This window comes from Ostrea edulis, chromosome 5 (genome assembly GCF_947568905.1).
Source record: "Ostrea edulis chromosome 5, xbOstEdul1.1, whole genome shotgun sequence".
Lineage (NCBI taxonomy): Eukaryota > Metazoa > Mollusca > Bivalvia > Ostreida > Ostreidae > Ostrea > Ostrea edulis.
In genome coordinates, this window is record NC_079168.1 from 37,111,389 (window position 1) to 37,126,532 (window position 15,144).

The window sequence follows — 15,144 nt, forward strand, 5'->3', positions numbered from 1 at the left end:
TTATCAAAATGATAGAAAATAGTACAAATGACTAAATAGGAGAAATATTTCAAGCCCTATAAAATCTGTAAAATCTGGACCCACTGCCTCATTAAGTGGCGCCCCCCGTAACCGCAATTCCTGGATCCGCCCCTGGATGGGGTGGTCCTTCGGATGAGACCGCAAAAACCGAGGCTCCGTGTCACAGCAGATGTGGCACGATAAAGATCCCTCCCTACTCAAAAGCCGTAAGCGCCGAACATAGGCCTAAATTTTGCAGCCCTTCACCGGCATTGGTGACGTCTCCATATGAGTGAAAATTTTCAAGCGGGACGTTAAACAATATAAATGAATTAATCCTCCTGGAGAATAATTACGTCATTCATTATCACTTCTAGCATTGTGAATCAACACATTGGACGAATAGGATGTCCTAATTCGCTCCCTAGGAAAATATTGTTTAGCAAGCCATAACCAATAAACATAATTTGCAGTGTAAATAGGTTGGTAAAATTAGTGCTTCGTACATAGTTTATTATCTTCAGTCATCTGATGTAAAACCTTCGCGTGTTTTTTTTTTTTTTTTTTTTTTTTTTTTTTTTGAGGAAGTAACAGGTTGTCCCGAACTTGTTCGTTTCGTTGGTCCTTTTAGTGCTTTATAGCGAGCGCAGCCTACTGCGAGCTCTAATGACTAGATCGCGGGAAATGATCCGAGCTAATTCTAAACCTCTAACAAGGAAAAAAATTTGACGCCAATCCCAGAAGTCCCTTGTCAAAAATGGCTGAGATCTCGCAAAGTCACACCTTGGAATATGATTGTGAACTTATGTGGATTATCATCCTAATCTTGTGGCTCCAAAATTCAGTGCACCATTAGGCGAAATGTTTAACGAAGTGCAATTTTTATGAAAGGCAGGCTAAGATGATGTGTGACGTCATGTCTACGTTTTGACGTACGTCATAATAAGACTGACAGTGGTGGATCTAAATACGTACTTGTTATTTCCATTTGTAAAAGTCATACTACCGGGACAATATTGAATATACGTAAACATTAGACATACGTAATATGGCATCAAATACAAATTGTGTATAATCGACTGCAAACCACAAATCTGATTAAAATACTAAATTTTCAATAGGAATTTATTATTCTAACAAGAAAAAAGGGAGACTAACTTAAATTGTTTGAATATGTGAGGGAGCACAGGCACTGAATTAGTGCTATTTAAAAAAAAAATTACAAAAAATCAAAGGAATTCGGTCGGATTGAAAATAATTTTTAAAAATCTGGGGGTTTTTGGTTGTTGTTGGTTTTTTTTTGGGGGGGGGGGGGGGGCATAGGGGGGATTTTGTTTGTTTGTTTCGTTTTTGTTTTTTTTTTGTTTTTGTTTTGTTTTTTGTGGGGAGGGGGGTGGAGTTGACTAAAAATACTACGTGCTTGAATCCATTTCCTTTCAACATGTCCGGTAATGCAAACACGATGACCCCCCCCCCCCCTCTCCCTCATGATGACCATATACATCCCATTAGTTGAATTTATCGATTTATTTTTAAATTATCATTATATTGAAATGCGTTTTATGTTCAAAGGCAGTGCTGTTTAAATACAGTTTTACAAACTTGAAACGTTTGGACATTTTTATCATACAATTATTAACTTGAAAAGATTGAGAGTAAAAAAAAAAAGAAAGTAGAGGCAGTCGACTGCTGAGAGTATACAGTTCAGAACAGTGTCGTGTATCAAAGGTTAAGCAAGTCACATTGAAGGCAGCAGTAATAAAATGTTTATGTAACAGGTTTCTCGATCCCTTCAAGTAATAACAGGAGCACCTGTTTGAGTTCTCGACAAGACGTTTATTCAGGAGTTACCAATGCATGAATTATCCATTGACGAAACCCTATAACAACAATGTTTAAAAAATTTAAGTAATATGCTATATAAAACATGAATACTATAATTTCACATAAATACTGATGTACAACCAATATACGATTATAGCATTACATGGGTGATCTATATCAAGGGAAATAACTCTATACCTGTATACATCACATGTTAAATCTCCCAAGTCTGATAGACTTTAACTTCATCATAAAACTTTACAATAATTATCATTATAATATGTATTAACATTATTGATTATTGAATTAAATAAAAAACCATGGTGAGCATACCATTCTATGGGAATAGGCTTGAGTGAACAATATTTACAGATGGCACCAAACTGGTCTGATCTATAAATTAATTATGATATCTACAATATCTTGTAAGTCATAAAACATACTTTTGCTTTAAAATAATATCACAGTGAGACAAATCCTATACATTACTATCACAGATATTTACATTATATAAGTCTCACTCTCACTGATCATTTATTCCAGGAATGTGGTAACAAAGAGAAATGCAAAATTACAGATTCAACATTTAGTAAAGGAATTATAGAACAGTTTAGCATTAGTAATAAATTATTAACTTGCCATTGAAGAGGAAAAATGTCGGTCTATGTCTAATTGTCAAAATATGTCAGATCTACTGAAATCAACTCTCTTCTTCAAAAACTGAATAAAGACTGACCACAAAGAACAGAACTTTTGGAGGGAAAATCTCCAAGACCAATCCAATGACATAAGACAAACTAAAACACCAATGCAATTAAAAGACACAAGGGACATTTGGCCAAAATATAATTATATAACCCAGGCCATTACACTGGGAAAGTGACTAAATTTTATGCTTGACTGCATGTTTAAATTACATTACCTTGCATAAGCATTTTATTCATGTGTGTAAAAAAAAATGAACTGATTCTTTATACATATACCCATCATATCATACAATATACATGTATAATATGAGTCTGTCACATATATATAGCATAACAATATTTCAATCACATTCATGTATACATGTTTTAATGATTTTTAATGTAAAACGCCGAGAGAAAATTCATATCATGAGTATTTGGCAAATAGATATTGTTTAAATTGAACCTGATCAAAGCATGAACATTACAAAATATGTACATACATGAAGCTGCGCTTGCTCAAACGGTAGCACCGTCAACATATTATAATTCTTGTTGTTGACCTTGACACACACACACACACACACACACACACACACACTGATTCCAAGGCCCGTTCGTGCCATGGATGCTTCAAACTTATGATGTAAACTGGCTATGATTACTCCTTCGTCAAACTCTCGGGATTTAGAAGTGAAAATCACGGGTCTTTCGGATATGATCTTAAAAACGGAGGTTTCGCATCGCAGCAGGCGTTGGTGTGTTAATAAACGGAGAGTGCTAAAAATATGTCTAAATTTCTGCTACTTCACTTATAGCTACAGTTGGTGACATCTCAATATGAGTGAAAAATTCTTGACAGGACGTAAGTTTTAATGAAATTTAATTAGACTGTTTCACGCGATGTTTCTCTCAAATATTAAGAATACATCGTTCTTTGAAATCACAAAAATCCGATATTGCTTTACCTTGTATTCACCGAGATCACTATTCCCTGTCGGTCGCTGGAAACAGGTGAGATACGGATAAAGTTATTGTTCACTGCAATGTTTGATTTCAAGAGTTACATGTATGTCCCTTGCTTAAAATTCAAAATTAAAAACATAGAAAATCACAACGAAATGTTAGACCTAACGTTGACGAACCTCACTTAGGTTTTCTAATGCTTGCGTCACTGACGATTGTCTGTCTCAGGTTAAGCACACTGTTGATATATTTTCATACATTTATTCAATAATCACATTTCTTGGTCAGTAGATTGATTAAAAAATTGATTCACGACCCCCCCCCCCCCCCATTTTTTTTCACTTTTATGATCAAAATCCACTATCTAATTTGTGTATAAGGTTTCACAAAAAAATTATGTTTTACATTATCACCAGGGGCGGACCCAGGAATTGTGGTTACGGGGGGCGCCACTTTATTAGGCAGTGGGTCCAGGGCGAAACCCCCGGAAGCTCCTGGATTTTACAGATTTTATGGGGCTTGAAATATTTCTCCTATTAAGTCATTTGTACTATTTTCTATCATTTGAATAAGGTGCAATTAATAAAATGACACCAATTTTAAGGGTTTTTTGGAAAACATTGAGTTCTCCCAATAAAGTAATTCAAGAAATTAAAGGATTTTGTCAATTATTTCTCCGGGAGTGGAAGAAATTATTGCTTCTTTTATCGTTTAGTACATTTTCCGGAACAAGATACCGTGATTTACCTTAAATTTGAAAATTTTAGGGGGGGGGGGGCGCCGGCTGCGTCCCCTTTAAATCTGCCACTGATCACAGAAAACGCATTTTAGAGAGTTAAACTTTATCATTTGTTTTGTAAAAAAAAATTGTATTATTGTTTACGAAGTTTCAAAAAAAGAAAGAAAAATAGATGTCGATCTAAGTTTATTATATTTAATCACATTTCAAGTATTCTTTAGGTAAAATGTGTCATCTAAAAGTTAAATTTCTGATTGTGCAAAATTAAGATGCTTTAAATTATAAAATTAACATTTCACTGGATTGTTTGTAAACATAAAAAGACTCGGGTCTTTGTTTACATACCACATATTTAAGCTAACATGTTGCTCTTTTCTTTGCATTCAGGTCAAAAGTGTGGCTGTCAACATCACACGAGTTATATTTTTAATGTTTAACATAAAAATGATGAAAAAAAATTCAAAAAACGAGAACCAGTCCCTATAAAATATGATAAAGATTTCATACGTAATGGTCAGCATGAACAAAAAGTCTTCGTCTCGGTAAATTCGTGACCGGTCGACAGAGGATACTTACTCCTCCTAGGCACCTGATCCCACCTCTGATATGTCCAGGGGTCCGTGTTTGTCCAACTCTCTATATTTTGTATTGCTTATTAGAGCTAATAAGGGGCACAGACTCTAACAGATCGGTCGGTGTGTCTCGGATTGTCCTTCGAGATATCAAAGATTTGTCATATGTACAATCATCATATTGTCAGCTTTGGTACTGAAACGAAAATTCTTATACCCAAATTAAAAACTGTTATGTTTCTTTAAGAGATATTTTTGATGATTCCTTTTCAGATTCCATATGCCGATCTCAAAATGTTCTGTAAAAAAATGTAAACCTTGTGATATACTGATCACTAGAAATTCCTTTAGTAATCTCACCGGACGCAGTTTCTGTACCAAAACATTTTATGATTTGACTTGTAAATCTTCTAACGTTGTCTACGCTATTTAGTGTAACCTATGTGTTTTAATTTATGTGGGAGAAACTAAGAGTTCACTTAATAAAAGAATATCGGGCCATAGATTTCAAATAAATAATAGTGGTAACCAACTTCTTTATAAACCTTTCAATTCACCGGACCACTCCAACTTGTCCATGAAGGTCAGAATTTTAAAGAAAAAAAATTACCATCACACAAACAATCCAACATTAAGTACCCTTTTTCGTTAGCAACAAGAAGATCACTGGATCAGGACTCTTAGGTACTGCATTTTCATATCGATGCAATAATAATGTATATGATGTGGGAAATTTGACTAATCTACAATGAAATAACTTGAATGTGATGGTACTCTTTCCCAATACTCAAAGACGGAAACGCAGTCATGGACATCGTTCATATAAAAGACCAAGTATAAATGATGTTACGTTTGATTCACTTTTACTTTACGTCAACACACAATTAGATCCACATCATATTCGCACAAAACTTTACTCTGTTCCATTGAGAGTTTTACATACGTTATTTGAAGAACCACAGTTAGTCTATACTTGGATTTTTCAACACCTTAATATAGACTGAACTCTGATTAGGTTATATTGCCAATCACAGGCTTTTTAAACCACCACGGGTCATGGATGATATTCCTTCCAAATCATGCCGCTAGTTCCTTGCGCTCAAATGTACAAACTCCCGTCAACATAAGCAACATTCTTCGTCATAAAAAAGTTCAGTCGTGTATTCCAACTTATTTCAAGTCTCAAGTCTACACCCAGTTTTTCCTATGAATATTCTTATACTATTGCATCCAAACTTTTAAATAAATTATAAACAAACTTGCAGTGCCTAGATATAGACCATCTTATACTTAATCCGCCTACGTGTTCCTGTTCCTCATCTTCTTTCAACTATAGTCCAGCTGGACATGTCATTACTGGTGATGATGATATAGTTGAAAATGAGAAACTCAAATCAGTTATTTTAAAAGGTCCTAAATCCAGAGAACCCCGTCTTTCAATTGACGACAGAACTTCACCTCTATTATGAATTCAGATTATTCTGTCGAAGATTATGCCAGACGATGGGCTAAATATGAAAAAGAAGAACTTGATACATTGTCAGAATGGATTAAAGGTATAGAAGGAATATTAAAATCCGGCATCAGATATATTAAAACAAAAGTACGTACCATCAATCCTTCCGTGTTTAGTAAACCAGACGTGATAAAAGAACTAGATAGGTTACATGAGGAATATGTTTTGCTTCCAACTGATAAAGCTTGTTATAACATCGTCTTTGTTTGTAAGACTCATTATTACAACTGTATTTTAAACAAACTTGACATTAATTCCACTTTTGGCAATCGTACGTATACCCGAATTGCCCTTTCAAAAGATTAAATTCTTCAAAAACATGCTTCAGACACATTTAATACCCCAGTCAATGGATCGAATGAATATGAGTTACCGTACCTATACTGGATTCCTAAACTTCATAAAAACCCTTACAAAGATACATTGCTGGATCAGGTAAGTGTTCTACAAAGCCCCTATCTTTACTCCTCACGAACATATTAACAGCTGTGAAGGTGAAACTTCAAACATGCAAGGTGAAGATAACGAACAGTGATCAATCTCATAACTCCTACAAGCAATACAAAATATATAGTTGGGCAAACACGGACCCCTGGACACACCAGAGGTGGGATCAGGTGCCTAGGAGGAGTAAGCATCCCCTGTTGACCGGTCACACCCGCCGTGAGCCCTATATCCTGATCAGGTAAACGGAGTTATCCGCAGTCAAAATCAGTGTGCCAAGAACGGCTTAACAATCAGTATGAAACACGTCAGACAGCATTTGACCCAATGCGAGGTTGTATTGACGAAGTAGATCGTTATAACGACCATAGAATTTGCGAAATGCTGACTTCAATCGAGACTGTTGAAATCCCTGTACCATCAACTTTGCGACTACATATGCCAGAAGTGGTTTAAAGAAAATATGGATTTCAATAAAATTCTAAAGAACTTTTAGTAAACTTGAAATCGCAAAATTTTTCTCTAATCAACAACATCAAAACATAAGACTTTTCAACACTTTACACGATCATTCCTCACGATGAATTAAAGACTAGACTTTTTGACATCATTGACAGTTGCTTCTTCAACAAAAATGAGAAACGGAAATATTCATATCTAATGATCAGTCATCCAAAAACACCACTCTGATTCCACGCACAAGTACTCTGAAGTTCAAATAAAAAATATGCTGGAGTTCCTCATTGACAATATCTTCGTGGTCTTTGGTGATCAGGTCTTCCAACAGTCTGTTGGAAGTCCCATCGGCACGAATTGTGCTCCTTTATTAGCTTGCCTGTTTTTATGTTCCTATAAAGCAGAATTTATTGAAAAACTTCTACGTGAGAAAAAATCTCTTCCTGTGGTCTTCATCTCACCATTTAAATATATCGACGACGTATTATCTATGAACAATAATAATTTTTATTCATATGTGGATTCAATATATCCCTGTGAACTCGAAATAAAAGACACCACAGAATCGTCCACTTCTGCTTCATACTTGGGTATTTCATTGAAAGTAGATATTAACGGCAAACTACACTGTAGCAACTCAATTTTATGACAAACGGGACGATTTCAGATTCTCCATCGTCAACTTCCCATATTTATGTAGCAATATTCCATTATCACCTGCATATGGTGTTTATATCGCTCAACTGATTCGATAGGCCAGAGTTTTTTCTGCAGATGGTCAGTTTTTAAATCGAGGCAGGCTACTGACAAACAGGTTGATGATGAAGGGGTTTCTACAGTCACGTTTAAAGTCAACATTTCGCAAATTCTATGGTCGTTATACTGATTTAATTTACCAATACAACCTATCATTGGGTCAAATGCTTTCTGATGTATGTCATACCGATCGTTAGGCCGTTTTTGGCACGCTGATTTTGACTACGGATAACTTCATTTACCTGATCAAGATATAGGGTTCACAGCGGTTGTGACTGGTCGACAGGGGATGCTTGTTCCTCCTAGGCGTATGGTCCCTCCTTTGTTGTGTATAGGGGTCTGTGTTTGCCCACCTCTTTACTCTGTGTTGCTTATAGAAGTTATGAAATTGATCACTGTTTGTTATCTTCACCTTTCATGAGATTGATCACTGTTCGTTATCTTCACCTTTCATATTAATCACTCAATGACTGAAGACTTGTTCAGAGGTGGGATATTAAAACGAGTTTATCCCGGTTCTTTTCTTTTGAACAATTAGATTTATACACATTTATAGTAATCCAGGCACTACGGTAGATTACAGTAATTGCCTGGCCTGTTAGATATTTTGTAAAATACAAAGAAGAACTATACTTGTATATAATGGTATTATGAATAATTTTGTTCGATAGACACTCTGGAACATGTAATAACATTAATATAAACTGTACAACAATGTGAACTGGTGGATTTAAAGGGGACACACCCCTTTCCCTTTTTTGACATTTTTAAAGAAATAATAGAACAGCAAAGATATTACATTTGACATTATAGATACAAACAAGTGCATTAAGATAAACAAATCAACTATTCGTTGTTGTTTTGTTTATTGAATTTAGTATTGACGTACAAAGAATAGCTAGATTAACTCATAAAAATAACCCCTCAAAAAGCCTCGAAACCCTAGAGTACTCAGCCCATTGCCCCCTTCCCCCTCACTTTGATAAATCTTAGATCTGCCACTGGTAGACATTTAGGTAGCAGTCCATGTAAAACCTATACGGTACCAATTTTGATGCACCAGATGCGCATTTCGACAAATAATGTTTCTTCAGTGATGCTCAACCGAAATCTTTGAAATCCGAAATAACTATAAAGTTTTAGAGCTAAATATAGCCAAAAACAGCGTGCCAAAAAAGTGGAGCCAAATTCGTCCAAGGATAAGAGCTATGCATGAGGGAGATAATCCTTAATTTTGAAATGAATTTCTAAATTTTATAACAGTAATTAAATATACATCCGTATTTTCAAGCTAGTAACGAAGTACTTAGCTACTGGGCTGTAGAGACCCTCGGGGACTAACAGTCCACCAGCAGAGGCCTCGACCCAGGGGTCATAATGTAAAACTTATACGGTACCAATTTTGATGCACCAGATGCGCATTTCGACAAATAATGTCTCTTCAGTGATGCTCAACCGAAATGTATGAAGCTAGCATGCAAATTTTTGCTCCTATCTTTGCTCCTCACGAAAATATTAACAGCTGTGAAGGAGAAACTTCAAACTTACTGTGCGACTACATATGCCAGAAGTGGTGTTAATCAAATGTGGATTCTAAAACATTCTAAAGAACTTTTAGTAAACTTGAAATCGCAGAATTTTTCCCAAACCAATAACATTAAAACCTATGACTTTTCAACACTATACACGATCATTCCTCACGATAAATTAAAGACTAGACTTTTTGACATCATAGACATTTGCTTCTTCAACAAAAACGGAAAACGGAAATATTCATATCTAGTGATCAGTCTTTCAAAAACTTACTTTGTTAAACACCACTCTGATTCCACGCACAGGTACTCTTAAGTTGAAATAAAAAATATGCTAGAGTTCCTCATTGACAATATCTTCGTGGTCTTTGGTGATCAGGTCTTCCAACAGTCTGTTGGAATTCCCATGGGCACGAATTGTGCTCCTTTGTTAGCTGACCTGTTTCTTTATTCATATGAAGCAGAATTTATTCAAAAACTTCTACGCGAGAAGAAAAAATCCCCCGCTGTGGCCTCCAATTCGACATTTAGATATATCGATGACGTTTTATCTATTAACAATAATAACTTTCATTCATATGTCGATTTGATATATCCCTGTGAGCTCGAAATAAAGGACACCACAGAGTTGTCCACTTCTGCTTCATACTTAGATATTTTATTGAAAGTAGACATTAAGGGCAAACTGACAACTCAACTGTATGATAAACGGGATGATTTCAGCTTCTCCATCGTCAACTTCCCATATTTATGTAGCAATATTCCATTATCACCTGCTTATGGTGTTTATATATCTCAACTGATTCGATATGCAAGAGCTTGTTCTGCGTATAGTCAGTTTTTAAATCGAGGTAAGCTACTGACAAACAAGTTGATGGTACAGGGGTTTCAACAGTCTCGATTGAAGTCAGCATTTCGGAAATTTTATGGTGGTTATAACGATCTAGTTCGCCAATATAACCTATCTTTGGGTCTAATACAACCTTGCATTGGGTCAAATGCTGTCTGACGTGTTTCATAGTGATTGTTAAGCCGTTCTTGGCACACTGATTTTTACTGCGGATAATTCTGTTTACCTGATCAAGATATAGGGCTCACGACGGTTGTGACCGGTCAACAGGGGATGCTTACTCCTCGTAGGCACCTGATCCCACCTCTGGTGTGTCCAGGGGTCCGTGTTTGCCCAACTATCTATTTTGTATTGCTTATAGGAGTTATGAGATTGATCACTGTTCGTTATCTTCACCTTGAATGCAAAGTGTGACACATTGATAATCTTGGATTTTCATGAAACTTTCCATAACTCTTCATACTAATTTTATGAAGACATGCAGAGTAAAAAGTCTTTGTGTTCGTGGTTTCTGTGGGAAAAAAACTAAATAAGGCTTCTACAGAGTTTCCCTGCACTTGTTTGCCCCATCAGTGGTGCAAGCTTAACCCACGTCTGTTTCATCCATGGTATTTTCAAAGTCCTAACCAACTTCAAGGAAGAAGAAACTATGTACACATATCAAATTAAGCATAAACACTAATGTCATTTATTAGCAATTCCATTTATAATAATAGCAAAATAACGATTACAATCATAATTACGTTAACAATTATCAAAAGTTTAAAACCTTCGAAATAAAAGGTAGTACAAAAATTTTCCATTAATGACATGTAAAATTACTGAGGTAAATCTCTATGACATTAAAATGCTTAAAGTTGATCTCTACTGTGGCAGTATTCATATTTGCTGCAATAGCATATTGGTTTACAACATTCCATCAGAGGGATTTATGTTTTACTAGAATATATGTCTGTATTCTTCATATACATTGGTATTAATAAGATTCGGATGATTTTTGAAGTGTATTAATTAAATATGATCTTTGAAATTTAATGCACAATTGAACAATTTCTTATGGTGTGAATGTATCTACATGTACTTTTTTTCTCTCAAAACTTCTGATAAAATCTACATTAATAGAATTAAGATTCAACATTTTAAAAGTATCATTAGTCCATAACTTGGCATCAATTCATTTACTGTTTTCTCTTCTGATGATGCAATCAAACAAAAATTTCCATAATCTCTTGTAAATATTCAATAGACAATTACATACAATGTAACACCATTCTCTTATACGACAAAAATATTAATAAAATATTTCGAAAATTGTTGAATTTAACGTACATATAAGAAACTTGCATATTCAAAATACCTAGATAAATCTTTATGGGGCGATTAAAACTGAAACTTTCCTCCATATTTATAACGCATTAATGGTCTTTACATTTCTTTGTTTACTCTACAAAACAATGGTTTGTCCGAGGTTCGTGGAGCACACAGCTGTGGCGGTGCTGATTTTTATAGTGATGTAACGGACGTGGCCGGTGAACAAGGGATACTTACTCCTCCTGATCCTGCTTCTGATGTTCTCAAAGTTCCGTATTTACACTGTTTTCGATGTTATACTCTGTGGGATCTATGAAATTCATCACTGTTTCCCATCATCACCTTTTTACCGGTCGCGGCAGCTCAGTGGTAGAGTGTTCGCTTCGTAACCGAGAGGTTGTGAATTCGAGCCCCCTCGTGCCATGGTTGCGTCAAACCCAGGCCGCGTCAAACATATGTAGTGATTGCTCCTTCGCCAAACGCTCGGCATTTCGAAATGAGAATCACGGTTTTTTCAGATATGACCTTCAAAACGGAGATCCCGTGTCACGACAGACGGTGGCACGTTAAATAACCCTGACTGCTACGGTCCTAATATAAGCGCTAAGCATAGGTTTGAATTTGTTGTACTTCACCTACAGCTGGTGAAATCTCAATATAAATGAAAAATACTAGACGGGACGTAAAACAATCAAGCAAGCAATTTTCACCTTTTCCTCAAATCTAAGTATTGAATAATAGTGAACTAGAAAATACCTTTATTACGTATAATATCCCTAATATGTTGAGTTGAAATATTTACAGATAAATCCAAAAAACTAAAGATAGCGAAAGAAAGCAATGGAAAGGAAAACAACCATAAAGGTAAGTATATATTGAAATGTTTCATATCAACATCTTACTTTATGCGAAAACAACAGAAAGCAGATAATGGAAATGAAGAACAGTAAGAAATACAGATTGTTATATATAACACTTTTCAAAAGATATGATCCAAAACCAGTTTCACCATTTAGTTATGCCAATCTTTGTTCCTTTTTTGTCAGAAAAGACACCTGATGAAAGTCTGGAAGTGAAAGAAAATGTCCTGTTAGATAAGGCTGAGGACATCGAGATAGATGAAAAAGAGTTTTGGAGAGAAATCATACAGAAATATCTAAGTCCAACAATTAAGGAGGACACAAAGAAACAGAACAAATTAATTGATCTACGAAATTCAGTTTACGCAGGATTCGTCATGATAAACTTGATATATATCACAATTGTTTTTGTTGTAACCCAGACAAATGATCTTAACGATAATGTATTCACTTTTCATCTGCCGTGTCCAAATAGATCAGGCTCATTTGACGTCGATCCTATCTCCGTGGTATTCATCGTTTCTTTTGGATTTGTTCTCTTTTTTCAGATGATCGGAATGATTATTCATAGATTTTCCACCTTCACACATATCGTTGCAGTATCGAAAATATTTGAAAAATCGTGTAAAAGGAGCGTGAAACAAAAATCTGACGAAAAAAAGAAAAATGAAACTGCCGAACAAAAGACAAACGAAACCGACAAAGAAAAGAAAAGCGACGCAAAAAAGGAAAGAGAAGGCAGACATTTTGTTGAGAAAAAGTGGAAATCGGCAATAGAACGTATATTCGATAACCAATTCATGGGTGATAGAAAAAGTACCATGGAAGAAAGAGCACAATCGGAATTTCATAAGTCCATGGTAAAGGTAATAGAAACAACAGAGGAAAGTGATACGCTGTCACCTAATCGATATGTTGGTACCTCAGGGTTTAGTGGATCAACAATCAAAAGATCATTGAAAAAAAACCCTCATGGTATCGACAATTAGTGAACCAACCGTCATCGAACATTAAAAGAGACATGTTTATTCTATGACTATTCGTTATACCTGCACTTCCTTGACGAAACCTCAAATATATTATTGTTTTTATCATGGACAAAATGTGTTTCAAAATAGATAAGTAACATAAATATACAAGGGATTAACGCAAGATCTTGGACGATTGCAAGATAAATATGGTAGATAATGAATTACTCAAACTATTGGATTCTCGAAACACAAGTGGCTGGCATTTACAAATTTGACAACGAAAAACAGATTTGCCGATTAGAACAAAACAATGCTATTGGCCATCAATCAGTAAATAGATATGCAATGATAACAACGTTTATAATCCAGAATATCCAACATATAAGATACTTTTAGTGACATACAATAACGATTTAGAAGATTGAAAAAATCTCAAGTTTTAAAATTTGTGACTAGAAGATGTTATAAATTGGGCGACAGAAGCTCTAAATATTCGTTCTCTTCCTGTCTCAATTTGTACAGATCAATTCTAACATGCGCTCGGTACAAGGAATTAAATGTTTATTGTATATTACGCATTTAAGGGTTTAAATGTTGACTAGTATTATTAGTTCAGTTATATATACATATATTAAACTATACATTTGTGTAAGTTTGCTTTAGTACTGATGTAGTGTATCATATTATATGTAAGCTTTATTACTATGTCATTATAATTGCTTTGAAAGATAAAAGTGAAAGAAAATTCAAGGATTTGGATCTCTTTCAACTTGTACAGGATCCGCCAGGTTTAGTCGTCGAAATTTGTTTATTTAGTTCGTTTGATTAGGGTTTGGAGCCGAATCGGTGATATTCCAGCCTTGTATCGACTTACAGTTAACTGTTTGTCCGGTTTTGAAGTGCTTTGGTTGTTTTTGGCGGCTCATAATGTCTCCTCTTTTATCGAACACTACAACGACGGTCTTTTGTACGAAAGCCTATTATTGGAATTTTACGAAGAGGTTTACTTTTACAATCGACGGTTGACTTTTACAATTTAAAAGACCTAATATCTCATAATTACAAGACAAAATCTCGTTACTAGAGATAATTGTTTCGAAATTACAAGATAATTATTTCGAAATTACGAGAAAAATAAATACATAAAGCTGATTTGCACAACTTATCAATAGTTTTAATTTGAAAAACAGGAACAGGTGTGATGAAAGGCGAAGATAACGAACAGTGATCAATCTCACAACTCCTATAAGCAATACAAAACAGATAGTTGGGCAAATACGGACCCCTGAAAACAGAGCTGGGATCATGTGCCTAGGAGGAGCAAGCATCCCCTGTCGACCAATCACACCCGCCGTGAGCCCTATATCCTGATCAGGTAAACGGAGTTATCCGTAACCAAACTCAGTGAACCAAAAACGGCCTAACAATCGGTATGAAACACGTCAGACAGCATTTGACCCAATGATAGGTTGTATTGACGAACTAGATCGTTATAGCGATCATAAAATTGCGAAATGCTAACTTCAATCGAGACTGTTGAAACCCCTGAACCATCAACGTCTTTGTCAGTAGCTTTCCTCGATTTAAAAACTGATTATATAAATGTCTATCACTTAAAAGAAAGATGAATATAACCAACAGTGATCAATCTCACAACTCCT

The 15,144-nt window shown here is 35.3% G+C and overlaps 1 protein-coding gene across 3 annotated transcripts in view; it reads left to right on the forward strand.

The window, feature by feature from the left end:
- LOC125649522 (chitin synthase chs-2-like) overlaps window positions 1-14,534 on the forward strand; it is a 102,609-nt gene extending 88,075 nt beyond the window's left edge. For 2 of the 3 annotated variants that reach the window (XM_048877091.2, XM_048877092.2), the window contains 2 exons: window positions 12,457-12,516; window positions 12,699-14,534. In XM_048877091.2, the coding sequence (XP_048733048.1) occupies window positions 12,457-12,516; window positions 12,699-13,501 (863 nt within the window). In that variant the 3' untranslated portion in view covers window positions 13,502-14,534. The remainder of the gene's footprint in view (window positions 1-12,456; window positions 12,517-12,698) is intronic. The other variant, XR_007360726.2, reaches the window with a different exon arrangement.
- Window positions 14,535-15,144: the final 610 nt, after the last annotated feature.